Here is a 26,590-nt window from a genome sequence, read left to right as displayed (position 1 = left end):
CACAGCTGCTTCTCTTAACCTTTCAATGGGAGGCATCTGGGACCGTCTCCCACACACTGGATGAGACAGACCTTAAACAGAGCTTTGGTAGCGGTTACTCAGACAGCTGCAAATATCTCACTACTTTTCTGATGCTATTTTCCATGCATGTAGCTAGGTGACTCGGAAAATAATGTCCCCATTCTTAATCCGCACTACAAAGCTCTGACTGGTCGACTGTTTCTCCAAACAGGAAAACAGACACCAACGAACACGACAATGAACCATTTAGAGGCTCAACAAAGCAGAGATTCTTTGCATTTGAAGATTCGGGGCCGACAGAAAGTCGACAACCGAAACAATCAAACAACTTTAACTCTTTTAGACAAATAACAGAGAGCGGGTCTGCAGGAGACGAGTGTGTTTGGTTATGAACACTGTCCTCCAGGCGAGCAGGAATGTTTTGTTTCTTACAGCTGAGTGTTTGTGTGTTTACTGATAAATTAGCATATTGATTGACTTGGAAATTGGAAAAACACTAAAACCTCATAGCGGGTGAATTAAACAACCTGTCACACTCATTTCATTTCTGAAATCTCATTAAGCACAGAGGAACGTATTTTTAAAAACTCATCTACTTGTTTCCAAACTGTTTTCTGTGTTCAGGGAATCAAAATCCTCAGAGATAGTTAAAAGTACAGAAAGCTCCAGGTAGTTTAGTTTGGGGTTAATGTGAACTGGATCATAACTGGGAGCATTTTGAAACCAGTTTCTGAAGCAATCGAGCACATAACAATTTATGATCAAGTGGGACTTCAACACTACATTTATTAAAGCAGCCGTGCGGAACTTTTTACCATTTATAAAACTGTCCCTTGTTCGTATCACCCCCCCTTGAAGATCCGCATATTTATTTGAACCCAACAGCAACAAAAAAGCCTTTCTCTATATGGCTATTTAGCGTAGCCTCGCTCGGGTCAGACACAGCGGAAGTCAGCAAACCAGAATACGGCACTCGGAGGTGGAAGTAAGTCTGCACGCCCGCAGCGGCCCGCAGCCATTAAACCACAGAAGAAGAAGGAGCCGTGTTTATGAGTAGGATTTAAGAAACAGGCTAAATGACATGATGTTGCACACTCTTGTACAGTAGGTGGTGGTATGCACCTGGAGGTTGTTTGCGATCCGCCAATAAATTGAGAGAAGAAGAAGAGCCGTGTTTACAGAGAGTGTTCTTCGAGTAAGCGGTACGCAACGGGCATTGCTGAACACATAACAGTTTTACCAGATGTGTCTATAAGGACTTGGTTGTACTCTTGATGTCATGGCGGATAAAGAAGGAGCACCATCTAAAAGAAAAAGAACAGAAGAAGGCTAAACGGGACAGTGATAGGGCTCGAGCCCAAACACGTGTAAACCTGAGAGATTTGAAAGGTTTTAAAACTGATCCCGAGTTGGCCCTTTTCCTAATCGACAGGTATGTAATTTTTGTTTTTATTTAGAGACTATACCGCAACTTGTTAGACGTTGTTTCACTTCAATATATGACGACATGGAAGTTATAAGCAAGCTAAATGTAACGTTAGCTGATGTGAACCGTTTTTGTCTAGTAACGTTACAACAAACGCCACAAAATTATCTGTGACTGTGACCATGAACACAAATATACAGCAGGCAGTTGTCCTCAGTTTATAAGAAATTCAGAGCTACACCAGAACATTTATGATTTTCCTCTCGCTCTCCAAAACAAACGCATGCAGTAATTGCCAGTTGCAGTCGGAATTTTACAACACCAGGCTGTGGGTGTCATACCACTTCGACCAAAGGGGGCGCTATAATCAACGAAAATGTAAAGTTCTACACAGCTGCTTTACGGGTTCAAGCCTTAAGGACTGGAAGACTTTTGTTTTTGTGCCGTTTTATCATTTTTCTTTTTTTCTTCAGAAATGTTTTTGCAAATTCCCGTGAGATGGTTCATCATAGACGCATAACATTTTCACCAACCGTTGGAAGTTGTGTGCAAATGCTGACAAATATGATACCATTAAGCTGGATTGGTGGTGCTGTAATTAAGGTCGTAAAATTCTATTTTTGAAAGTCCATGCTTCTCACACTGTAAGTTGGATTGACTTGACATTCAACCCACGAGTCCAGCTTAAGAACCACTGAGGTCTAGATTTACTGCCATTTTGATTTTTTTGGAAAACACATTTTTGACATCTTAATCTAAACTGTAGGTCCAATTTGCACATTTTCTGTGGCTTATCATTGGACCAAACTTATTGCCAATATCAAAAGCTTGCTGATATCGGGGCGTCGGAGGCTTAGTGGTAGAGCAGGCACCCCATGTACAAGGCTGTTGCCACAGCGGCCCGGGTTCGACGCCAGCCTGTTGCCCTTTGCTGCATGTCACTCCCTCTCTCTCTCTCTCTCCCCCCTTCACGCTAAAAATGCCCAAAAAATATCTTAAAAAAAAAAAAAAAAAAAAAAAGCTTGCTGATATCTCACTACGTTTTGAAGATACTGACCAATTAAATTTGGAGGGGGTGTGGCTTAGCACATAAAAGACCTCACTCCGCAACTGTTGGGCCAATCATCACAAAACTGGGAAACGTCTCAAGAGGTACCAGAAATATATCAGGGTATCGGTTCATCACTAGGTCCAAGTGGATGTTTGAGCCAAATTTGAAGAAATTCCCTTGAGGCGTTCCTGAGATATTGCATTCACAAAGATGGGACAGACATACGTGAAACCTGAAAACATAATGCCTCCGGCCACAGCTATCACTGGTGCAAAGGAATAAAGATAATACACTTACTATGGATAAGTACCTCATACAATCCTACATCACTGCCTTCTGCTCACGGCTGAGTGTGTTTCCATTTGCAAAACCCACAAGAGTGCATCGTCTAAACGAAGACTCTGTCAGCTTTCGGTGATTCAGTTTCAACAGACACATCAAAATGTGACAACCTAAAAGAGTCTGAAGTGTCCCTGAAGTGAATGCATTGAGAGGAGCGGAGCAAACAAACAAAAACTTCGTCTCAGTCTAAGAACTGTCACTGCTCCGACACAGTTTCCTTCAGCTGCTTTCAGCCGACATCTTTCAGTTCAAGTGTTCTTCACATCTTTCCCAACTTCCAGTTCAATTTACATTTCCAGCTCAAATTATTATCATCACTTCAGCACTTCAACTGATCCTTCAACTTCACAGCCCTTCAACTAAGATTTTATACATCAGCTTTATTCAGTGCCCGCACTTAAACTTCAGCAAACCTCTTATATGTTAACTATTCAAAATGTTTCTACTGCAGATCTAAAGCATTGGGCGCACATGTAAACTTACAATATTTTCCTTTTCTAGTTGTTGAGACGTTTCACTGTGAACCACAAACATCAGCCTGTTAGGGTTAAGCCAGTAGGATGCAGTCTCTGTGGACCATGAACGTCAAAAATGTCACAGCAATCCATTAAATAATTGTTAAGACATTTCAGTCTTCAGACTTTGACTAATTAAAGCTGTGTGTGTTTCCATAATAGTGTGAAGTTGTGCACAGATTATGTGCAGTGTGGTGGCTGTTTGATGTCGGCATCTGTTCCACAGCTTCACGCTCAGATCACAGCTTGAGAGTCAGACCTGAACTTCTTGCTGTTTTCTGGCCTTATTAGAGCTTCTGATTGGAGCTGACAGGACTAATTACTGGAGGGAGGAATTACTAATGCTTCTTGATGCAGACGGAACCTCAGGTGGCCGTCACTACACATGCTCCATACTTGATGGTTGCATAAATTGGCGGACTGGCAGAGCCTGCATCCCAACCACCTGCTTAGTCATCAAACTTCACAGCTGCTTCATGTGAACTGAGCCTGGAAGGACACACTGCTGACTGATCTGTGTGGAGGAGTCTATATGTGAGAAAGACGACAATATGCCGCACTGTATCTCATCTGTCATGAGTCCATTTCATTTTATAGTTCAGATTTATACAGTTTAATGTTTCTCTGCTGACTGGAACATTTGACATCTTTTAAAAACTCTCTCCAAACCAGCGCCGCCACTACAGGCATGTGCATCATGCACTGTGTGTAGGGCACCAACACAGCCAATATGATAACCATTCATCATACTCATATATATTGCATTAGCTCTTGTAGTTAAGGACCTTTCAGACACACTGTGTTTTGGGCTGCACTGGTTCAGCTGCGGTGTGTGCGTGCCGAGCAGTGCTCACACACTTTTAGGTTGCTCTCACTGTTATTACTGTAAAACTTAAACTAATAGCCCGGGTGATTATTTACTTAAAGGCACTGTGTGTAACAATTTCAGTTGTTCTTTGAGACAAATTTTGCAGTCAAAAGTGTGTCCTAGCACATGTGTATTTACCTCCATCAGCATATCTAAGTATGTCCGTAAGCTCCGAAATTCTCATTTACATATAAATTGCGACTGGTGTCTCATCATGTACGTGCGCCATCTTGAAAGTACAGGTACCTACAGGGACATACTTGAGAAATACAGAATCGCCTTTCACGTTTTCACTTGTCTGTTTCCGGTTTCTGCCTGCAGGTAGAGTGACGAAAAGCAGCAGCAAGCAGGCTAGTCACAGGTGCCAGAGCATTTGAAAAAAGGCAAAAAGGCAACGTGACCAGCGATTTTGAAAAACGAGGGTCAACATCGGGGTAGCCTTTCCCAGGTGGAGAGAGCTGCTGAAGGAGAATCACAGCTAACAGCGGCTAACAGCTGTTAGCGACCAGCAACCGCCCCAACAGTCCTACGTTGTAAACACAGCCAGCATGGTGAGGAGGGGGTTTGTCAACTCGCGTCGCGTGTGTCTCCGTAGGAGCCTGAATGAATACTCCATGAAGAATTGGATGACGTGGTTTCATCAATGTTATCATAGCTTTTTGTTACACAGCAGCTACCATTGCTGCAATACGTGTTTGAAACAGTGAGGCGCTAGAGTGCGCTATCCGTTTGAATGCAATATACGATCTTAACACTAGATGGGAGAAATTCCTACACAGTGCCCGTTTAAATCACTGAAATTAATGAGCTTATATTTGGGACAGGCCTTTCATTCCTTTCACACAAAACTGTCGCTCAGCAAAGGACAAAGAAACAAAACCAAGCCAGAGCATTTTTTTGCTCACGGTGATTCTAGACCTTTCTCTAGTGCTGACACAGCACATAGTCACAAGACCATGTAGTTACCTGCTGCTTTACAGGGCGTTGAAGGTGTCTACAGTTTGCTACAGTAGAAAAGAGGAGAGTGGTGTATCCCAAAGAGATGACAGCAACCTGTGAGGATGTACATCAAGAAGAATGTGCAAGTGTCTGTTGTTTCTCATGAGTCATTTCAAATTTATGACAAAAAAAGGTAAAGTTACGAACAGAGGACACACACACACACACACACACACACACACACACACACACACACCAGCTGGGTGATGATAATTAAGGTGGACCCAATAAATCATCGAGCAAGTTTCTGTTACAGCCGAAAAACATTTGTCATTTGTCTCCATCACTGTTGCCGTGGTGACGAGGGTGAGATGAGGCGAGGAGGGTAACAGAGGAGAAAGTCAGAGGAGAAGGAGGAGGAGGAGGAGTGAAGCTGCTCTGCAATTCTCACATTTTACACTGCTTAACACTGAAATTACATCAATGAAAACCGAAAATACAAACGCACTCACAGTTTCATGAGGAGAACACGAGGATGATGGTTTTTAATCCAAATCTGACAATATATTTTCTTGTTTAATAATATTTGGGGTTTCCAAACAAAGAAGATAAATGCTGCTGTTAGCTATTTCTCAGGCAAAAACATGGTTGTTGGACCCAAACACCACCCCTCCCGCCCACCCGACTTGGACTGCCTTAAGTTTTGTTGTTGTCCCACTGCGTTTCCACTGTGAAATGACTCTTTCACCATCAGCTGTTACAATATTTGGTAAGACCAGAGGAGCTGCACAATTAAATCATTTCATCCCCACCCAAGTTAGCAGAGTGCTAAACCAGAAGTTAAGTGTTCAGTGGGGGAAGTCAGCTGCTTAGCTGCACTTGACTACTGTGGGTCTCTGGTGTGCATGCTCTGTGGGCCACACAGTGCACAAGTAGTGCCGGTAATCTCCAGAACATCCAGCTATTTTTATACGTGACAGCTGAACCATTTTTGTCTTCATGCACCACCGAGCAACTTCCATAGGAATCAAAGGTTTAATGTTTAATGCTGTATCCAGTTTATACGCCCGTGATTTGTCTCTAAAGCAGCTGAAGCCGAGTGAGTGACTGATTATGCTGCTGCAACACTGAGAGGAAAGGGAGCAATAGCAAATTGACTTAAATATAAAATCAAAGGTGTGTGAGACAGCCACAGGAAAAGAGGAATGGCAGGGGGCCACCAGAGACTGCATAGGGGCAGACTTTGGTGCTACACCCCCACATGCTGGAGTCCCTCTTCTTTTATAAACTTTAAACACAAGCAAAATCTGCTGCTGTCTTTATATCACGTTAATAAATGTGTTGATCCAGGTGGTCCTGCTGTGATAGAGATGGTCACATGTCGCACACCAACCCTGTCCCTCTCCTCCGCACTGCCCTCTGTACTGTGTCATGTTTGGATCCATCCTCTCCAGACATCAGCGCATCTGAAGGAGCTTGAGTTTTTTGGGGATTGAAAAAAATGCGTAAACGCATGCGTAATATCCAACAAATGCCTCGAGGCAGCTGGAGGAGGGTCAGTCACATCGAGTTTCACAACAGCGACCTGATACAGGACTGTAGTGAGAGAGTGAGTACGCAACGAGCTGAGGAGCGGGTTTGATGCGTAAAAGCGCAAATAAAGGAAAAGACATGCAGGTTGTTTACAGCGCGAAGCTCCTCCAGCTGATCATCTGACGTAACGCGACTATCGGAGGACATGTAGGCAACTTTGTGTCTGGACGGTGAGTGTCAGATTCTGAGAGGAAAAAGAAATGCTTTTGATATTGGAAAAACATATGTCCATCATTTTTGTGCGCATAGACTGCAACAGTTTCGCACTGTCTTTTTAAAGCATGCATGTGTGTTCCGTGTCAGATGAGACAAATTTGCATCGTGTTTACAAATCCTCGTGAGGCAACTGACGTTTATTGTAGTTTATTCTTGCAGAATTAAGAGGTATGAAGAGGAGGGCTGTTGGTGATTTGTGCTGTGACGCATATTCTCAGGTCAGGCATCTCTGTGTTCACTCGTGTACTGGTGTGTCTCGCCCTGCTTTCACAGACCCTCGGACACATGATGGAGCCCGTCATGGCTGTGATGAACCGCGCAGGTGAACTCGCCGCTTGCCGCGACCCAGCGCGCAGAAAGCTGGGGATGAGACAGTTCTCGACCTCGTTTCACCTCCAGCAGCCGCTGCAGCTCCAGTATGACGGACTCACGATGGGGCTCGGAGTGACCGATGATGCGCATTCAGTCGGGAGCGCGCATGTGAACATCGGGCATGTTGACAGTAACGCGGCGCGTCACGGAGTGCGCATCTATCCGGTGACATCACCGGGACAGCTGTCGGCCAGCAGGCACCTGCAGCAACTCAACACGCAGTACTGTAACCACGGGCAACACGCATCCCATCATCACAACTACATGCACGTGCCACAAGCTGTTAACTACGGCAGAGACGCAGCGCACCTCGGTGCGCCCGGGTGGACTCCTGCGGGACTCCTGGAACAGGTCCCCGGTATAGACTCTGATCAGGTGGACGAGGAGGTTCTGATGGGGCTGGTGGTGGAGTTCGGTTTGGACCGTGTGAAGGAGCTCCCGGAGCTGTGGCTCGGACACAACGAGTTCGAGCTGGTGGCGGACTTTGTGTGCAAACAGCAGAGCAGAGTGAGCTGAGGAAGAGGAGGCTGAGTGGAAACCTGTGGCTGAAGCGGAGCGCAGCCTGGAGGGTTACTGGTTTACTTTATTTTCAAAGCATTCACGATTCATTTAGGGACTGTTCTTTGTTCATCAAAGGGAGGGGTGGAGGCTGGGCTGTGACTTGATGAAATATCACGAGGCTGTTTTAAGATAGGCTTTTTTCTTTTGACCAACACATTCTCACTCTGACCTCGTCACATGTCCACATTTGGTCATGGACTTTCCACGTCCACATATGACGTCCAAGGTACCCTGGGTGTGTTGGTTGTTGACGTTCTGGGACACCGTGTCAACTTCAGTCTGTTACATGCATTGTCTGTTTTCAAAATACACTTATGTTTTCACAGGAAATGTACAGTTTGCATACAGTCTCTTTCAAAATAAAAGCACTACGTCAGCACAACACCGCAAATTGACGATTTTTTTTCTTCACCAACACATGCACGTTGTTTCATTTAGGAAAAAAGAACTGGGTTTGGCTTTACAATCTTAGGGGACGTGAACACTGGCCTCTCGGATGAAAGTGGTTGTTAGACCCATCCACCTCCCCTCCTACAGGCCAAACTCGGACTTCTGCCCCCTTTAACTTATGTTGCTGTCCTGCCACATTTCCCCTTGACGCCACCAGGTGCACTTAAACAAAAATTGTGACCAGATACGTATCATGCTGATGCGAAAGGTCTGGTGTCTGACACCAGAAGTCATTGAATAAGTGCTGCTATTCAGCGACATAGAAGTGAGAGCGGGTTGTTATGATGGAAGCATTCGTTGCACATGATGTGTCCAAGGACCGTCAAAAATTTGAAAATCCAATGATTATATCTGTGTTTACAGTTTCAGACTGTGGTGTTATTTTGGTATTTTTTTAAGAAAGCATGTCTTTCAAACCCGCACATTTGTAAGGCATGTTTACTTTAAAAAAAAAAAACAGTGGCAAAATAAATAAAAAAATACAACCACTTAAATTTGTATGTCCCTCCCTTATGCCACAATAAAAAAGCATTAGCCCCCACTCTTTGCAACACCCCCTCATAAGTAATGAACGGTCCCTTACTTTTAACTTTACCCACACCGTTTAACACACAGGTGACACTCCCACACCCGCCACATACCTGTTTTCATGTTTCCTGTTTGTATGCGCTCTCAGTTTGGGTAGCACTGTTTGCCGAGTTTCACCGCGCTGTCCTTCTGCTCTCCTGTCCGGTGATCCTCTCAGAAAAATGCCCGAGATCTTTAAAAGCCAGATTATAAACAGCTACCGTCCCTTAGAGTCACAACACACACGGAAACAAAAATAGCATGTTGTCTGACAGGCCATTTTTTCCAGGTGAACCACTTCACCTTAAATCTGTTTTTTGTACGTGAGGTTTGGTTTATAACAACATCCTGCAGCTGGTGCGCACCAAGCTGTTTCTTTCCATCTGTGGAAAATAATCCATCTTTTTTTGTTAACGAAAGTTAATTTTTTCTTTGGCCAATAAGACAACAGCACTTTGGTAAACAGCCAATCAGATTGCAGCCGGTCAACAGGTAACCAGCCCCACCCGGCATCACTTTTGTGCCATCCTCTCAGATTGCCAAGGATTTGCGCGTGCGTCCTGTTGTTGCCAAACGTCTCCAAACCATTTAAACTATTCTGGTGGTCACAGACTTTAACCTGTAGATTAATAACAAAACCTGCAGTTTTAGTTTCAGCAGCATTCAGACATGTAAATATGTATTTTGGAGCTCATAAAGCTGCAAAAATCACAAGTTCAATTTCTGCAAAAGGTTCAGCCAGTGATACTTTACATCCGTAGTCATGATACTGTGAGATGATCAGAGTCTGGATACTTGGTCTCTTCAACGCTTTGAGATGTTTCTTATCTTCAGCATTGCTTCAGAGACGACTTTGTACAGAGTTGGCGAAAAAAAAGTCACTTTACTGAGAATGTTGTGTTCAATTTGCAATAATGAATAAAACAGCTTTTTAGAGAACTGAGCACTGAGTCTTGTTTATTTATTTAATTTATTTTTGTTTTGTATTTTGTTTTGGAGTGACGATACATACATGCATATTGTCTGGATATGATATCGCAGCAGTGTGAGGATAAGATAAGATAAAATCAATGTTAATAATCCTACACAGGAAAAATTTACACATTATAGTCAAATCAAGTCAAGTCAAATTTATTTATAAAGCACAAATTAAAAGTTGACCAAAGTGCTGTACAGTTAAAAATGAATAAAAGAGATACAAGTGAAGTAAAATAATAAACAGAACAAAAACAGCAACCAACATAGATCAAGGCACAAATAAACACATAGGCAACATCAGGAGGACTCAAAAGCTTTAGTAAAAAGGAACATTTTTAGCCTTGATTTAAAAGAGTCGATGGAGGGGGCAGGTCTGACAGAGGGGGGAATGCTGTTCCAGAGTCTGGGGGCTGCGACCACAAAGGCACGGTCACCCCTGAGTTTAAAATAAGTGCGTGGAACAGTTAAAAGCCCCAGGTCAGCCGACCTGAGGGGTCTGGAGGTGGAGTATGGGGTTAAAAGTTCTGTCATGTAGGAAGGGGCCACTCCATTCAGGGCTTTGTATGTGAATAAAAGAAGTTTAAAATCAGTACGGTACTGCACGGGCAGCCAGTGAAGAGAGGCTAGGACAGGGGTGATGTGGTCTCTCTTTCGGGTACCTGTCAAAAGTCTGGCTGCAGCGTTTTGTACTACTTGTAAACGGGGGAGAGATGCCTGATCAGTTCCAGTGTAAAGAGAGTTGCAATAGCATGGATTACTTTTTCTAGGTCTGTGAAACTGAGGAATGGTTTGATTTTTGCGATGGTGCGAAGTTGGAAAAAACTGGCTTTGACTACTGAGTTAACCTGTTTATCAAACTTTATCAAACCCTTTCCACAAAATATTTTTGAATGATTTGACCGAGGGGAAGCATGTAGATGGAGAAAAGAATGGGACTTAGGACTAAACCTTGCAGGATGCCGCAGGAGAGAATAGCTGGGGGAGAGGAGAGTGTGCCTATGTTTACGGAGAAGGTTCTATTGTTGAGGTAGGATGTGAACCAGTTCAAAGCAGTGCCATTAATTCCAGCGCCATGGTGGAGACGGTCTATTAATATGTCATGGTCAACTGTATTGAATGCAGCACTGAGGTCGAGGAGGATGAGGATGGCACAGTTACCAGAGTCAATGGAGAGTAGCAGGTCTGGATTTTTTTCACAGAGCGGATTCTGTGCTATGATAGCACAACAGTCCAAAGCAAAATAAGTGACCGAGTGCTAAAAACCAAGGGTAAAATATTACAAAAATACAAATTAGATCAAATGAAATAAGAATATAAAAATCTATATATGTCTATGATTGATAGTTGCACATTCTGTGTCACATAAACTAAACTAGAAATGATTAAACTATGATAATAAAAACAATTCAATAGTATCAAATATAACAGATACTGTAAGTGGCAAGAAATTGTTTTAAATCCTTAATGAATAAAATGAAAAACACATAAAAATCCAGAGGACAATAGCTAGTGTGGAACCTTATTTATAACTTTATATATATATATATATATATATATATATAGTGTGTGTGTGTGTGTATATGTATATAGTGTGAGTCAGGAAGCCTTCCTGTACAGCCCGTCCCCTGTCAGGGACACACTTTTGTATAAGCACAAACACACTCATGTGGCCTTGGAGTGTGAGCTGAGCCTCTCAGGTTATTTTGGGGGTCAGCTGTCGTTGGGTCCGTCAGCAGCAGGACCCTCCTCCTCCCTCCTCCTCCTCTCTCCTTCCTCTGCCTCTCTCTGTCTTTCTCTACCTCCTCTCCTTCACTTCACTGATCCTGGTAAGACTCTTTTTGCTCTCTACCTCTTTACAAATGTCTTGTTTCAGTAAAGTGTCTGTCGATGTCTGCATTCATGTCTTACATCATGAGTGTTGTGTTGTAGCTAAAACTCAACATTTGTGCTTCTTTGAGGAGATTTTTTGGGGGAAAAAGTTTTTTAATTCCTAATAGGCATTAAAATGATCTGCTGGTTGGTTTAGAGATACCTGTATGCTCGTGTATATTCTACTGGTCTGGTTTACTGTATAATATTATAGTAGCCTACTTTAACGTGCTAACACGAGACAAACACATGAAGTGCTTCCATAATGGCTGCCATGGCACAATAAGTTGCTTTGTCACTGTCACTGCCTGGAAGTCGGGAAGTCACCTCACTTGGTCAGTGTCTCAAAACTTTCGGTCAGACTATATTAATGTCATATTAGTGGAATCATGTTATTTACATTTAAAGACTACAGTTTTATGAATCTGATGAAAGTGTATAAAACGAAACCTAAACTGTGTCATAAAGATGTTTTAGCTGTTTTCAGATATTTGGTCAAATGTGTTGTTATTGTTGCTGTTTTTTTAGCTGAAGACTAATTTTGTGACTTTTTGGCCTCTTTTGTGACGACAGCATCATTTTGCTGTAAAAACTACCTCCAGGCTTTAAAAACAGTAACAGCGTTTGTTTCTCTTGATTCCACTTATTTCAAAATGTAGGCCTATATACCATATTTATATAATTTCTTTTCTCCAGAAATCTCTGGTTTCCTCTCAACAATAGTTGGATAAACTCAAATATTAACAACAGTTGGCTCAACGAAACAAATACGACAAGAAAACAAGGTTTTATAGTTTCTTTTTTTTGTTCCAGACAAAAAGTTTGATCTGAAAACAACAACATAAAAACATTTCTAAACACATCGATCCCTCTACATTAAATCATCTTTTAGTTTAATGTCAGCAGTCTGTGCTGTTTAAATCATTCAAAGCTATGTTTCTTTTAATGTGGTGTTTCTATTATTTTGTCCACCTCCTGTTGGTTAGGGTTTACTAGATGAAAATATTAGTCCGAGCTGTTTATTTTGATGTCGCTGACACATTGAAATTTAGGGGAGGGACTGTGATTGGTTGCGTAACTTAACGGGTGGAGCCTGATTTAGTTTTTTGGGGGGGTCATCACAACAGGATTTTGGGGGGTGAATGTTGTGTGACATCAAACAGGTCAACAGATTGTAGTTACATAAAGTCACAAATTTCAATGTTTCGTACAGTGTGTCTACTGTTTGTGTGTGTGTGTGTGTGTGTGTGTCAGTTTGACCATATTTGGGTGCTCTCAGAATAGATGAGACTATAACAGGTGTGGTCTGGTGTGTGTGTGTGTGTGTGTGTGTGTGTGTGTGTGTGTGTGTGTGTGTGTGTGACAGAGTTGGGGGCTGCCTGGCTCAGATGGCTAATTTTAACTTAGCAGATACAATAACCGTGGCAGCCGTCATTTTGTGACAGAGCTGTGAGGATAAACAGCCATCGGACACACACACACACACACACACACACACACACTTACAGACAAGTAAAACATGATTAAATGTCTAAAGCCTCATTAGAAATCCCTCGCTGCTTCAGTTACCAGCTTGTGTTCCACATTAAAAAAAAGTCACATATTTACAATAGAAGGACAAAAAACAGAAAGTCACACAGCAGTTTTTCTCAATGGAGTCTGGCTTTAAAGAGAAAAAGATATAGTTTAGATATAGCTATAATGAAACTAGACTTTGGTGCTCAAAGTGCCAAAAAATGTCATAAGCACAAGCCTCTCATCCATGAGTAGATGCATGCTTCCTTCTGCGCGGTAATTTCGTTGGTGGGTGTAGTTTAGTAGAGAGAAAATAGTTCCTGCATGAAACTGCTCACAACCATGTCTGTGGATCATCTCACTGACAACTGGTTCAACCAAGTATTGGAGATATCAGCCGTAGAGATGTCTGCTTTCTCTCCAATATAATGGAACTAGATGGCACTCGGCTTGTGGTGCTCAAAGCGCCAAAAAAAAAAAAAAAAAATACATTTGATAAACTCAACATCAATGTCTCTTTTCTAGGAATCATGATCCGATTACTCAAGATAATATATAGTCCTTGTTGTGAGCAGTTTAAACTATTTTCTTTCTGCCGGACTACTCCGGCCAACTACATCATGATGCAGACAGAGCCAGCTAGCTAATGTTACAGCTCAGTACAGGAGGATCCAATCAATGTTTATGTCTCAGACTCAGCAGTGCAACAACGACATGTGAACACAACACATACAATAAACACGTAGAATAAAATATAAAGATGCTAGGAATACAGTGGAACCAGGAATCAATAAATATAATAAATATCGGCCCATAAAATGTCAATAAAGTGTGTCATGAAGAATTTAAAAGACGAATGGCCGAAGCAGTAAAAGATTTTGATCGGCTGTTAGTTTTGTAGGCAAGCAAGACATACCGACGAGGGTTAGCCCTTACCAAAATGCAATGGCTTTTGTGAGCATTTGTTGGTCACAAAAGCTGGCCAGATCCCTGAGTTTCACTCCTGTGATTTTAGAACACGTTTTAATGATGCTGTACAGGCTGTTTTTATTATTTTACAAAGTCCTCAAGAGCCTCCTCATGGCCTGATTCAGGTCCCTGAAGAAGGGACAGCAGTGCAGTGTCATCTAAAAATTTAATTAAGTAGCTGCCTGCCTTGGCACTCCTGCATTCATCTGTGTACACGATGAAGAGTAAAGGGGAAAGGACGCATTCTTGAGGTGAACCTGTGGATAGGACACAAGAGTCTGATACACAGCCATTAGCAGAAACCCTCTGCTTCCTGTTAGTCAGGAGTGTCTAGCGCTGTCATGAGCATGAGCCTCTCGTCCACGAGTAGATGCACACTTCCTTTTGCACGGTGATACGGTTGGCAGGTGTACTTTGGTTGAAAGGTATAAGTTTCTACATGAAGCTGCTCACAACAAGGTCTGTGGATAATCTTGGGTGAAGAGGTGAGCAGTGTCATGTAGGTATTATTTTCTTTCTACCAAACTACACCTATCAATCATATCACCATGCAGAAGGAAGCATGCATCTACTCATAGACGAGAGGCTCGTGCTCATGACAGTGTGACATGTAAACACTGATTGTGTACTCCTCGGCAGAGCTGTTACGTTAGCTAGCTCAGTGGTACTAGGTGAGCTAGCAGTAGGTGTTCACTTCCTTCTGCGCAGTGATACAGTTGGTGGGTGTGGATAAGTAGAAAGAAAATAGTTCCAACATGAAACTGTTCACAACAAGGTCTGTGGATTATATTGAGTAACTGGGTCATGATTTCTGGAAAGAGACATTGCTGCTGAGTTTTCAAATGTATTTTTTGGTTCTTTGAGCACCACAAACTGAGTGCCATCTAGTTCTATTATATTGAAGAGAAGACAGAGAATATCACTACAGCTGAGAGGAAAATGTGTGTATTTGATTTTAGGGTGAACTGTCCCTTTAAGTAGAAGAGGACTAAGTATTAAGCCTTGTCTGGACGCACATCAGAGTAGCTGGTGAATCAGATTTGCTGTTTGAACATGACGGAGCTTCCACTGACCCACAGAAGCTGTGTACATAAAATCAGAGCAGCTGTAGGGAGGCGAGAGGCGCTGCAGGAGTCCAGAAGCTTATCTTCCAATATTTAAACCCACGTTCCATTAATAACACAACAGACATGCTGACGGACCGCTGAGATTTGTCACATCAAACCCACACTTTTATGAGACTGAATTAAAAGACTAATATGACATGTGGATTTAGCTGACAGATACTTTGTACATGAGATAAGAGAGTTAGTCTGCTGGTTAAATACAGACGTTGACCACATGTTTCATGTCATTGAATGACTCCTGGAAAGTGTCGTATGGTGCTGCATCTATCTGTTTCAACCAATATAATACATACAAAATAGTTTTCAGCAGAAGTTAAATTTAGAAATCTACCAAAAAGCAAAACTGAAGTCAAGGATTCAGATTTAGTAAAATCAAAATTCTAGATTTATTCACTGTGTATCTAAATGACCACCTGAACGTTTCTTTGATATAAAAAAGAAAAAGTTCATAAAAGATTTAATCATCTCTAAATACATGAAAACAACCAACCAGCAGCCTGGAACCAGATCCAGATGAGCACGTCTCAGAGGCAAACCTTCGTCTAGTAGCAGGTGTCATAGTGTTATAACACAAATAAAACAACATCATATCCGAGTCTTTTTCTTTTAACTTTCTGAAGAAGTAAATTGTGCCAGTTTGTCTATTAAATTCTTTACATATATATATATATATATACACATATATATATATATATATATATACACACATTCAGCACATATGGAGGAATGACTCTGTAAATATTCCTAGAACACTGAGGATGGAGACGTCAGTGAAAGCAGCTGAGGTGTTGGTGCCCCCCCAGCCTGACATGGACGCCAAGAACACTGAAGGTGAGGCAGCAGCTGCACCTGCAGCCTGTGGCTCCTCCTCCGACGACTACATCAACCCCATGGAGGAGTTCAGCAGAAAGCTGGAGGACATCATCAGCACCCACGGCTCTGCAGCCAGCCTCCTGGACAAACAGGTAAAGACACATGAAAACAACCTGCAGATTCATTTCTAACCTTTGGTGATGTGTGTGTAAAAAGTGTGTTGTTTCGAATGTATCAGAGCACGATGGAGGCGCTGACGGAGAAGATGAAGAAGGAGCCAAAAGATGACATCCCAGTTGCTATAGAGACAGGTGAGGCAGCATGATGTTTTAGGAGTGATGCTGTCAGCAGGATGGTGCTGTTTGTCAGTCACCCTCAAAACTCTTATAAAACATATTCAAAAGGTTGAGCGACATGTGCAAGACACCAAAAAGTTCTGTCATTATGTCAAGATATCCTCACTTTTACGCCTTCTGATGGGTCAACTCCAAAAATACTGGATCCTACATTTCCCATAATGCTACTGGAGGATTCTTTTCATAATACATCTCAAAACTACAATTACCACCTCAGGGTTGTATGCCTCTGTGAACAAGTCACGTTGCAAGTACAGTTTCCATCCATGTCAGTGAAAACATGGATGCTTCACACACAGAAGACCTATACAGTCAGCACAGTTTCAAGATTAGAGTCACCAATTCACTATCTGACCAAATGTCTTCTGTTCCTGAGAGCCATCCATCCATCCATCCATCCATCCATACATTTTCACCTGCTTATCCGGGGCCGGGTCGCGGGGGCAGCAGGCCAAGCAAAGCACCCCAGACATCCCTCTCCCCAGCAGCACTTTCCAGCTCCTCCTGGGGGACCCCAAGGCGTTCCCAGGCCAGATGAGATATATAATCCCTCCAGCGTGTTCTCGGTCTGCCGCGGGGCCTCCTACCAGTGGGACATGCCCGGATCACCTCCAGCGGGAGGCGCCCAGGAGGATCCTGATCAGATGCTCGAACCACCTCAACTGACCCCTTTTGAAGTGAAGGAGCAGCAGCTCTACTCCGAGCTCCTTCCAGATGTCCGAGCTCCTCCCCCTATCTCTAAGGCTGAGCCCAGACACCCCACAGAGGAAACTCAATTCCACCGCTTGTATCCGCGATCTCATTCTTTCAGTCACTACCCAGACTTCATGACCATAGGTGAGGGCTGGGACGTAGATGGACCAGTAAATTGAAAGCTTTGCTTTCTGGCTCAGCTCCCTCTTCACCACAACAGACTGGCGCAGCGTCCGCATCACTGCAGAAGCCGCATCGACCCGCCGATCCATCTCACGCTCCATTCTACCCTCACTCGTGAACAAGACCCCAAGATACTTGAACTCCCTCGCTTGAGGCAGTAACTCTCCCCCAACCTGGAGAGGGCAAACCACCAGTTTCCGACAGAGGACCACAGCCTCAGACATGGAGGTGCTGACTCTCATCCCAACTACTTCACACTCAACTGCAGAATGCTCCAGTGCATGCTGGAGGTCACGGTGTGATGAAGCCAACAGAACCACTTCATCTGCAAAAAGCATGGATGCAATTCTGAGGTCCCCAAACCGGACCCCTTCCTCCCCCAGGCTGCGCCTCGAGATATGACGTTAAAACATGATGATGTCACAGTCAAGCTGACCTTTGACCTTTTGACCTTCGTCACTTTATCCTGTTAGACATTTGTGTGAAATTTTGTCACAATTATCTAATAAATTCTGGAGTTATGGCCAAAAACATGTTTGGTGAGGTCACAATGACCTTTGACCACAGAATTCTGACCAGTTCATTCATGACTCCAAGTGGACGTTTGTGCCAAATTTGAAACATTTCTTTCAAAGTGTTCTTGAAAATTTGTGTTTGAGATCAACACAAGGTCACAGTGACATTTGACCACCAACATCTACTCAGTTTGTTGTAGAGTCCAAGTGAGAGTTTGTGCCAAATTTGAGGAAATTCCCATAAGGTGTTCTTGAGAGATTACATTCACAAGAATGAGACAAATAAGGTAACAGTGACCTTTAACCTTTGACCACCAAAGTGAGTCCAAGTGAATGTTTGTACCAAATTTTAAGGAATTTCCTCAAGGCGTTCTCGAGATATCGCATTCATGAGAATGGGACAGATGGATGTACAACCCGAAAAACATAATGCAGAGCCATAAAAAGTAACGTTCACAGTACATGTACTGTGAACACACCATATGGTAAGAAAGTAAGAAATACTCAATTATTACATATAGTAACATTAAAGTCTTGTATATTACAAGATAAAAAAGAAAAATTTGAATAGACAAGTAAATAAAGGTGTCTTACGTCAAAATATTTCTTCTTGATGGCGAGCAGATATTGATTCTGTTGACAGTTTATGCAGCAGTTTGAATAAGATCCCATGAAATAAAACAAATTTAGGGGACAGAAATGGTGATTTTTTTTTTCTGATATTTAATTTCTCGGTCTATAAGAAAATAAACATCCGGCTTTACTTGTTCTGTTTGTCTTTGTCCCTCTGCAGAGGTCTGTCTCATCATGAAGAGTCTGGACAAGCTCTCATCTCCAGAGCAGAAACTGGAAGATGTGGTCAGGAGATATGCTGAACTGGTGAGATAGTGAGACTTTAACCAACTGGTTTCTGTTTAAAACAACTCACACAGGAAAACCACGCACTCACTTTCAGACATCTTTTGTTCCGTGTGTGTGTGTGTGTGTGTGTGTGTGTGCAGGCAGCCCTGCGGCGCTCTGACGAGAAGAAGATGGGTGTGCTGCAGCAGAAGTTGTCCATCCTGCTGGACGAGCGGCAGCAGCTGCAGGAGGAGAGCCGCAGCAGCATCACAGCTCGCAGCAAACTGGAGACTCTGTGCAAGGAGCTGCATGGACACTACAACGCTCTGAGGGTGTGTAGCTGCAGCTGAGCTGCTGTGTTCAATGCAGCCTCAAGTTATTTTAGCATTCTGGGACCAAGAGACTGATGGTAGCTGCTGTTGGAATCTTGACCTACTGTAAAGTCAAAGCCACTACTGAACACCTTTTTCTCCTACAATCCTTCCCTCCCTCTCTCCCCCTCTGTTCTCCTCCCTCCTCCAGGAGGAGACCCTTCAGCGCTGCAGGGAGGATGAGGAGAAGAGGACAGAGATCACCAGCCACTTCCAGACGATGCTGACAGAGATCCAGGCTCAGATCGAGCAGCACAGCAACCGAAACGACAAACTGTGCCTGGAAAACAGCAACCTGACGGACAAACTGGAGAGTCTCATGACCCAGTGCGAGATGAGGGAGGAGGTGAGGAGGGAGGGGTCAAAGGTCAACGTATTTACTCTTTAAAGAGCCTAATAAACCGTTAATATGAGCCACTTAGATTTCCTCTAATCTTCTCGAAAACAGTTGCAGAGAACCCATTTATACATTTAGATGAAGAGGAGCTTTTCATTAATGACTTAAAGACTTTTATATCAGCAGCTCTGATGATCTTTTTAATAAGCCATCAACATAAAACTAAAAAGTTATGTGTAATTGTAATTGTCTCGGATTGTGTCGCTTATTAAATGCTGTTGATTGATCTATAAAATGATAAACTCAATATATTTTGTTTGTTGACAAAACAAGACATTTAAATATTTTAACTTTGTCTTCAGAGAATTGGGATAAGCATATGTATAGTTTTTCTACTATTTTACCGACCAAACAATTTATCAGTTAATGGAGAAACATCTGGGCAAATGAATGGATAAAGAAGGAAATTGTTTCAGATTCAGATTTTTTCTGTGCTTTTCATCTCTCTGCAGAGTTTAGAGAAGATCAACAAGCATCGTGACCTGCAGTACAAACTGGCCGAAGCCAAACTGCAACAGGCCAACGCTCTGTTGATCGAGGCCGAGGAGAAACACAAGAGGGAGAAGGAATACGTGAGTGCATGTTTTCTTCAGCTCTGGAAACCTTTAATTCCTACCCAGAATTACAAACACCACAAATATGATTTTATAGAAAGGGACTAATCAGTGCAGTCGCCAGAGGAAAATGTTGGCATTGTACATTTCTGTAAACCACAGACATGTTGCATTTGTGCATTTCATATGTATCATATCAAAATTTCTAAAGTGACGTAATATATAAGCTGACTTTGTCATCTGGAGCTGGAGTGGATGGTGAATACACTGCACCATACCCAAGTCATTTTTGTGCTTAAACATACCTAGACATTAACCACAGTGTTGTTAAAACATGACTCGTTACATATGGGACTCTTCTTTATTTATCAGAGGACAGGGTAGCTGGTTTTTTTTTGTTTGTTGTTTGTTTGGGTTTTTTTACCCTCCCTGAAGCTACGAATATTTTCTACCTAAGTGACTGGTGGAAAATGCATGACCCTCCCTCCACCATATATTATTTATTCAATTTTTAAAACTTACCCTTTTCTGTTTTTACAGATTCTGGCGGGGATAAATGGTGTAATTTTCTTTAAATAAATCAATACAAAATACAACCATTTAAATTAGTTTGCCCCCCCCCCCCCCCCCAAAGCCAAAATAAAAAAAGAAGTCTCTTCCCTGTGCTTCGGAAATTATTTGACACACCTCCACCTTTTTGCTCCACCCACTTCCCCCTCATAAATAATGAACAGTCCCTAATAACACACAAATGCAACATATTTATAGTTTGCAGAAACGTACAATACCAATATATAATCATCTGATTGAATTAGATTGTTTTTATTGTGTTCTTTTCCAGCTGTTTCTGTCATTTAATGCTATTTGATATTTTCTGTCTTAAATTGTTTTTATTTTGTTTCTTAGACCTAATTGTGAATCTTTAAGAATCACAGCCATGCTTTTAAAGTTCACAAACATACATGATTATTGTCTACACATCTTTTTTCCCTTTTTAAAAATATCATTTGTAAGTAGCTTTTCTTTGACACATTAACTATCCATAATGTGGTAGCGGTACCCAGATTGACTGTGTATTGTCTCTGTCGCCGTAGTTGCTTAGGGAGGCTATTGACAAAACAAAGAAATGCTTCGCTATGAAGGAGCAGGAGCTGACCATGAAGAAGAAGGTAAAGAAACATCTGTAATGTGTCTCCGTCTGTTCTCTTCTAACCAGTTACTGGTTCAGGCTGCTGAGTGGAAACTGCAGACTCAGACACTCAGAGAACAGGGGACTGTGATGCAGGCACAGGTGACTATTCACTGACAAGATTAACATGCTGACGGTGAGGACAGGTAGCACACACCTGGTAGCAGCAGCAGGGATGAGATGATTGTTACCATAGCTACAGAAAGACGGGGCTGGAGACAGATTTTTATAAACACTGAAGCGATTGTTGGTATTTTTGAAATATTTTTGACATTTTTTCAGTTCACTGATAAATAAATATAAAAAGCTCAGGTGGTAAAACACTGAATCCTCCGTCTTAAACAGGCCTACAGTTACTTTTCCAGACATTACTAAATATTATAACTCTATATATTAGCATGCTAATGTTTTGTCAGTTATCTGCACAACAGTTACCTCTACAAATGTTAGCATGTTGTTTTTTTGTGGTAAGTCAGTACGGCTGCATGTTAGTGCATGTTTGTATCCCACTGGCTAGCTCATCGCCACCGATTTGCACTGTGCTCATATGGCAGTTACTGCTGATACTGGGATGGCGTCATCCCAGAAGCGTAGCACCCACTGTGGTTAGCTCTGTCAACGCTGTTTCCCTTGTTTATCGCTGTTTATGGAGTTAGCACCAGAAGCTGTTAGCCGCCACCTCCATGTTGAGAGCCCTGTGCAGACAACTTATATGCTCTGAATTTCAGATAAAGCCCCTTTATTAAATACCCAGAACTCATTTAGAAGCAAGTCACTAAAACAGGGACTTTAGACTTGGATTAGACTGATATAAGACTTGACTACCTGAGGACGTTTTATTTGTATTTAAAAAACATTAACAGCATTTTTAGCACTCAGAAATTTGAATTTACTTTGAAGGACCTGTGACACTTTTAAAATTTAATCAAGTTTTATTTTGTGCTCTGACACACCAAGCTCATGGTTGGCTTTTGGCCAATGTCGGGCCGATGATGAACATCTGCTGCCCTAGTTTTTGCAATGTAGGCTGTACCGTTGGCACTAGTTGGCCTTTGTCAGCTGTTTTCGGCCGATTCCGCATGTTGAATCAGTGGCGGAGCATTTCAGTTAGAGAAATCACTCTAATTGGCAGTACAGTGTAGTGCATAAGAAGACTAAAGGAAGTGAGGAAAGTAAAAAAAAACTGCAAAAGTCAAGAGGCCATGAAATTGAAACAAACTTGTCATATGAGAGAAGGTTATTGTTTTTGGACAAAGTCTTTGGCAGAAACAGTGCATTAATTGTTCGACGGCAATGGGAGGTGACGCAGCAGTCAGCCTTTGTCGCTACAAGTTCTTTGATGTCAGTTTGGTGTGTCTGGGCCTTAAAGTACTTTCCCTGTCTGATGAAGACTGTTACCTGGTCTAAGGTGTTCTGAATGAGTCCACAAATGTTCAAGCTGCAGCTCAAACTAACCATCATGTCAGCAGAATGAATTCTGTCCTGTATCAGGACTAAATGTTGAATTATTGATTGAGCAGCAACTTCCTTTATTTCTCTGTGTAAATATTAAGTTCATTTTTGTGACAGCTGCTGAATGAGGCTAAACTCCCTAATGTATAATGCTGAGAGCAAAATTATGCGAGTATGAATGATTAATGGCCTCTAGCAGTGTGCACAGCTCATAACTAATGACTGACGCAATTTGTAATTCATCACTTAGAGGCACAGTCATTATCCAAAATAACATGTTTCCCAAGATTTACAGTAAAATGTTTTGGCTCTTTAAACACACAATTATGTGCCTTTACTGAGCTGCTGTTAAGGAATAAAGTCTTTGTCTCTTTGACAGGTGTGAACTGATAAACAGTGAGGTTTTGAATATGAGCACATTTTCAATACACATGAAATAAAAGGAGTGTTACATCGTTTAATTTCACAAAAGTAACATAATGAGTCGATTTAGGCCCACAGAAGAGTCACAAGAAGCTGTAGTGATCAGCGTCTTGGTAGCTGTCGGTCTCAAGTTAAGAAACACTGTAAAACATTTCAAGCTAATTTAAGTTTCCCTGTTGCCATAAAATACTGACTCAACTGAATAGTAAGTTCAAGTTAAACAGAAGTTGAAAAAATAATACGTAGGATTGTTTTCTGAAATCCAGACAGGTTGATGTTTAGCCACAAACCAACTTGATTTAAACATAATGCTGATTTCTGTCTGTTCTTCAGTCTGACTGTCTGGTCTTTCCATCTGTCCACAGCTGACCCTCTACGCTCAGAAGTTTGATGAGTTTCAGGCGACACTGGCCAAAAGCAACGAAATCTACGTCCGCTTCAAGAAGGAGATGGATAATGTATGTGGTTACAACTGTGAAGCCTTGTTGGTGTGAATGAGGTTGTTAAGATGGCTTATAGTGATCTAAGTGGTAACCAGTAGGAGGCGTTTGTCTTTAGTGTCCATGTTCCTAGTCAAACCAAATTCCAGAAAAAAAATGTTGGCATTGTACGCTTCTGTAGACTACAGATACAACACATTTGCATGTTATCATGCAGTATATACGCTAAAACTTGTGGTTAGGTTTAGGTCCAAAAAAACTTGGTTATGGTTCGGAAAAATATGGGCTCAGAAAGTCAGCTCATATACTACATCACTTTGGAAATGCTGGTATGAGACAAATGAAACATGCATGTTTGTGTTTTGCAGAAACGTATAATGCAAACATTTTATTCTGGTGGCTGGGTTGTTTTAGTTCCTGCAGCTTTCATTTGTGTGACTTTGTTTCCAGATGTCGTCAGTGCAGCCCTGTGATTTAAACTTTTTCTTTTTAGATGTCAGAAAAGATGAAGAAAATGGACAAAGAGTCAAATCTATGGAAGACAAGGTTCGAGAACTGTAACAAGGCTCTGACTACCATGATTGAAGAGGTATGTTGATGACGTTATGATTCTTGAACTTCTGCTGACCGTTCAGAGGTTTTGTTGAACCCACTATGCCAATGAACGATCATAATCTGATAACTTGCAGATTGTTTGCTGCTGGGCCCTTAACCCTCATACTTATTTTTCCAGTTTTATTTTCATTATATTCTTCACTTTCTTTGCATCTTATTTTCTCCATCCTTCCTTTTGTTCCAGAGAAGGGAGAAAGGTAAAGAGTACGATGTGTTTGTCCTGAAGATTCAGAAGCTAGAGAAGTTGTGTCGCGCTCTACAGGATGAGAGGGTCGTCCTTTATGAGAAGATCAAGGAAGTCCGTAAGGCCAACTCCGACATCTCAACAAAGGTCCTCAGCACTGATGATGCCAACTCTGAGGATGCTGATAAACCCACCCTGCTGACCCCTGGGGACCTCCAAGAGCTCCAGGAGCTCCAGAAGGAGGACCCAGTCTTAACAGAGAACATGTCCCGTCTGAAGGAGGAGCAGGCCAAGTTGCAGGCGTTCGCTGCCTCTCTGTGGGACACACCCAGGGATGATGATGAAGAAGACAAAGCTGATTCAGACCCTGAAGAAGATTTGATGTCTTCTGCATTTGACCACTTTAAAACCAAAACTCAGGACAAAAAGGAGGTGGTTTCAGTCCCTGAGCAGGTGGTAGATGTCAAATGTGAGGCAGCAGAATCAGTTCTCCCACAGCCTGATAAAGTTGAGGAGGTTCCACAGCCAGCCATGTCCACACCTGTGGAGGACACATCTGAAATGATACCAACAGACACAAAACCAGAAGCGGTAAAAGTTCAAACCCAGGTCAAGGACAAAGAGGTGCAACCAGTTAAACCAGATGAGGAGATCCAGCAGCAACCTGCTGAACTGGCGCAGACATCTGAGCCTGAGGAAGTCCAGATTCATCCAGCAACAGACCTCAAACCAGACACAACAAAGGCTGAAATTTTAGTCGAGACTGGTGAGGTCAAACCAGTGATCCCAGTGGAAGTCGAGAAGGCCCAGGCTCCACCAGTGGAAGTACAACAAGAAGCACCAACCAAGTCAGCTCCACCTTCACAAAACACACCTAAAACCACTGCTTCCTCCAACACAGAGTCCTCCAAAAAGCAAACACCAAAGAAAAAGAAGAAGAGGAACGCCAAGAACGCAAGCTAAAGTTTAGGACGCGCTGAAGGTGTGTGTGCGTGTGTGTGCTGTTATTTGTGTGTTTGTGTAACTGAAATCATACTGTGCCTTTTGTAAAACCATAAGTTTGTCCCAACTGGTGCACCTGAAGAGTTGTCAGTGTCACTTTTCTCAAGAATCAATGTCACCAGATGAGGACGGACAAAAAGCCGACTGTATTTTACAGTCTGAATGTCTAAATGTAACATAAAAGTAACATTTAGTTGGTCGAAAGAATGAAAGGCCTTACTGAAGTATAACAAAGTCTAAATGACTGAGATATCAAACATGATCTTTCTCTCAGAAAAATTTAGTGTTAACTTAAGTGCCATAAAAAGTGTAAGCTTTTGCCTTATGGAAGGCAAAATGCCAAAAAGAAAACATTGTTTGGTATCAGTGCCAGTAAAACTGCAGTGTCTCTTTTAACCTAGAAATCACAACAACTCTAATAAAGTTATTTTTTGACCATTTGACCATTGATAAATTTTTTCGTCTTGTTTTTATTTCTTGTTGTTAAATTAGTTGTCTGAAATTTCACATCATGATATTACCCAAGATTACATCTCACTTGTCCAGCCACATTTCTTTTATGTTCACACAGAAGACAGACAAGATTCCTTTCTGGTTTGCTTTGAACACACATGGAACAGGCTAGCGAGTGCCCAGGTGTAAGTCACAGGTGTGAGGCAAATTGTGCACAAAGAATTGTGGGTAATCCATGCCTGCTGAGGATACACACATGCATCCTTGAACATTCTCTGAAGGAAGGATTTGGTTAAGGTAGTATTTAAAAGAATCTTGACATTGGAACTGCTCAGAAGGTCATCCTGTTTATTTCATTTCAGATTATTTGGATTTATTTTATTTAAAATATAAATCTTAGCTCTTCAGAAAATTATGCACTTCGTTTTTTTTTTCTAAAGTTAGAATTCACAAAGTCAGACAGAACTTTTACGAAAATTATTTACTCAAGGTTTACTTACTAACTTATTTACCTCAGAGCTCAAAGTAACATTCAGGTTTTTTTTTTTAATATTTCACTCTTTTACCCTCATGTTGATCAGATGATCCAAAACAAAATGTCAGCTGTAAGGCTTGCCCACATTCTCTCCTGTTTCAACCAGGTGGCAACCTGCAGGGCTGGGGAAAAAAAACAATGCAAGAATGCCAAAAACTGCAGTTCCTCTAATGACCACTTGAGGCTGTCTCAAAGA

At 42.0% G+C, this 26,590-nt stretch overlaps 2 protein-coding genes across 3 annotated transcripts; both read left to right on the top strand.

Annotated features, from left to right (window-relative positions):
- The first annotated feature begins 6,619 nt into the window (after positions 1-6,619).
- On the top strand, positions 6,620-9,793 carry cited2 (Cbp/p300-interacting transactivator, with Glu/Asp-rich carboxy-terminal domain, 2). Its single transcript, XM_049590199.1, has 2 exons — positions 6,620-6,925; positions 7,245-9,793. Exon 2 carries the CDS (start codon positions 7,257-7,259, stop codon positions 7,857-7,859), a length of 603 nt encoding a protein of 200 aa, XP_049446156.1. The 5' UTR covers positions 6,620-6,925; positions 7,245-7,256; the 3' UTR covers positions 7,860-9,793.
- Positions 9,794-11,588: 1,795 nt separating this feature from the next.
- txlnba (taxilin beta a) lies at positions 11,589-25,849 on the top strand. Of its 2 annotated transcripts, none has more exons than XM_049590126.1 (11): positions 11,589-11,725; positions 16,128-16,344; positions 16,431-16,503; positions 18,733-18,818; positions 18,941-19,111; positions 19,302-19,496; positions 20,000-20,119; positions 21,318-21,392; positions 23,531-23,623; positions 24,099-24,194; positions 24,405-25,849. In XM_049590126.1, exons 2-11 carry the CDS (start codon positions 16,138-16,140, stop codon positions 25,365-25,367), a joined length of 2,079 nt encoding a protein of 692 aa, XP_049446083.1. In that variant the 5' UTR covers positions 11,589-11,725; positions 16,128-16,137; the 3' UTR covers positions 25,368-25,849. The 2 variants fall into 2 exon arrangements, with proteins under 2 accessions (XP_049446083.1, XP_049446084.1); XM_049590127.1 differs by lacking the exon at positions 21,318-21,392 and adding an exon at positions 21,196-21,270.
- The last annotated feature ends 741 nt before the right edge of the window (positions 25,850-26,590 follow it).

The sequence above is a fragment of the Epinephelus fuscoguttatus genome, linkage group LG11, assembly GCF_011397635.1.
Source record: "Epinephelus fuscoguttatus linkage group LG11, E.fuscoguttatus.final_Chr_v1".
NCBI lineage: Eukaryota > Metazoa > Chordata > Actinopteri > Perciformes > Serranidae > Epinephelus > Epinephelus fuscoguttatus.
This window is presented reverse-complemented; position numbering and strand designations above follow the sequence as displayed.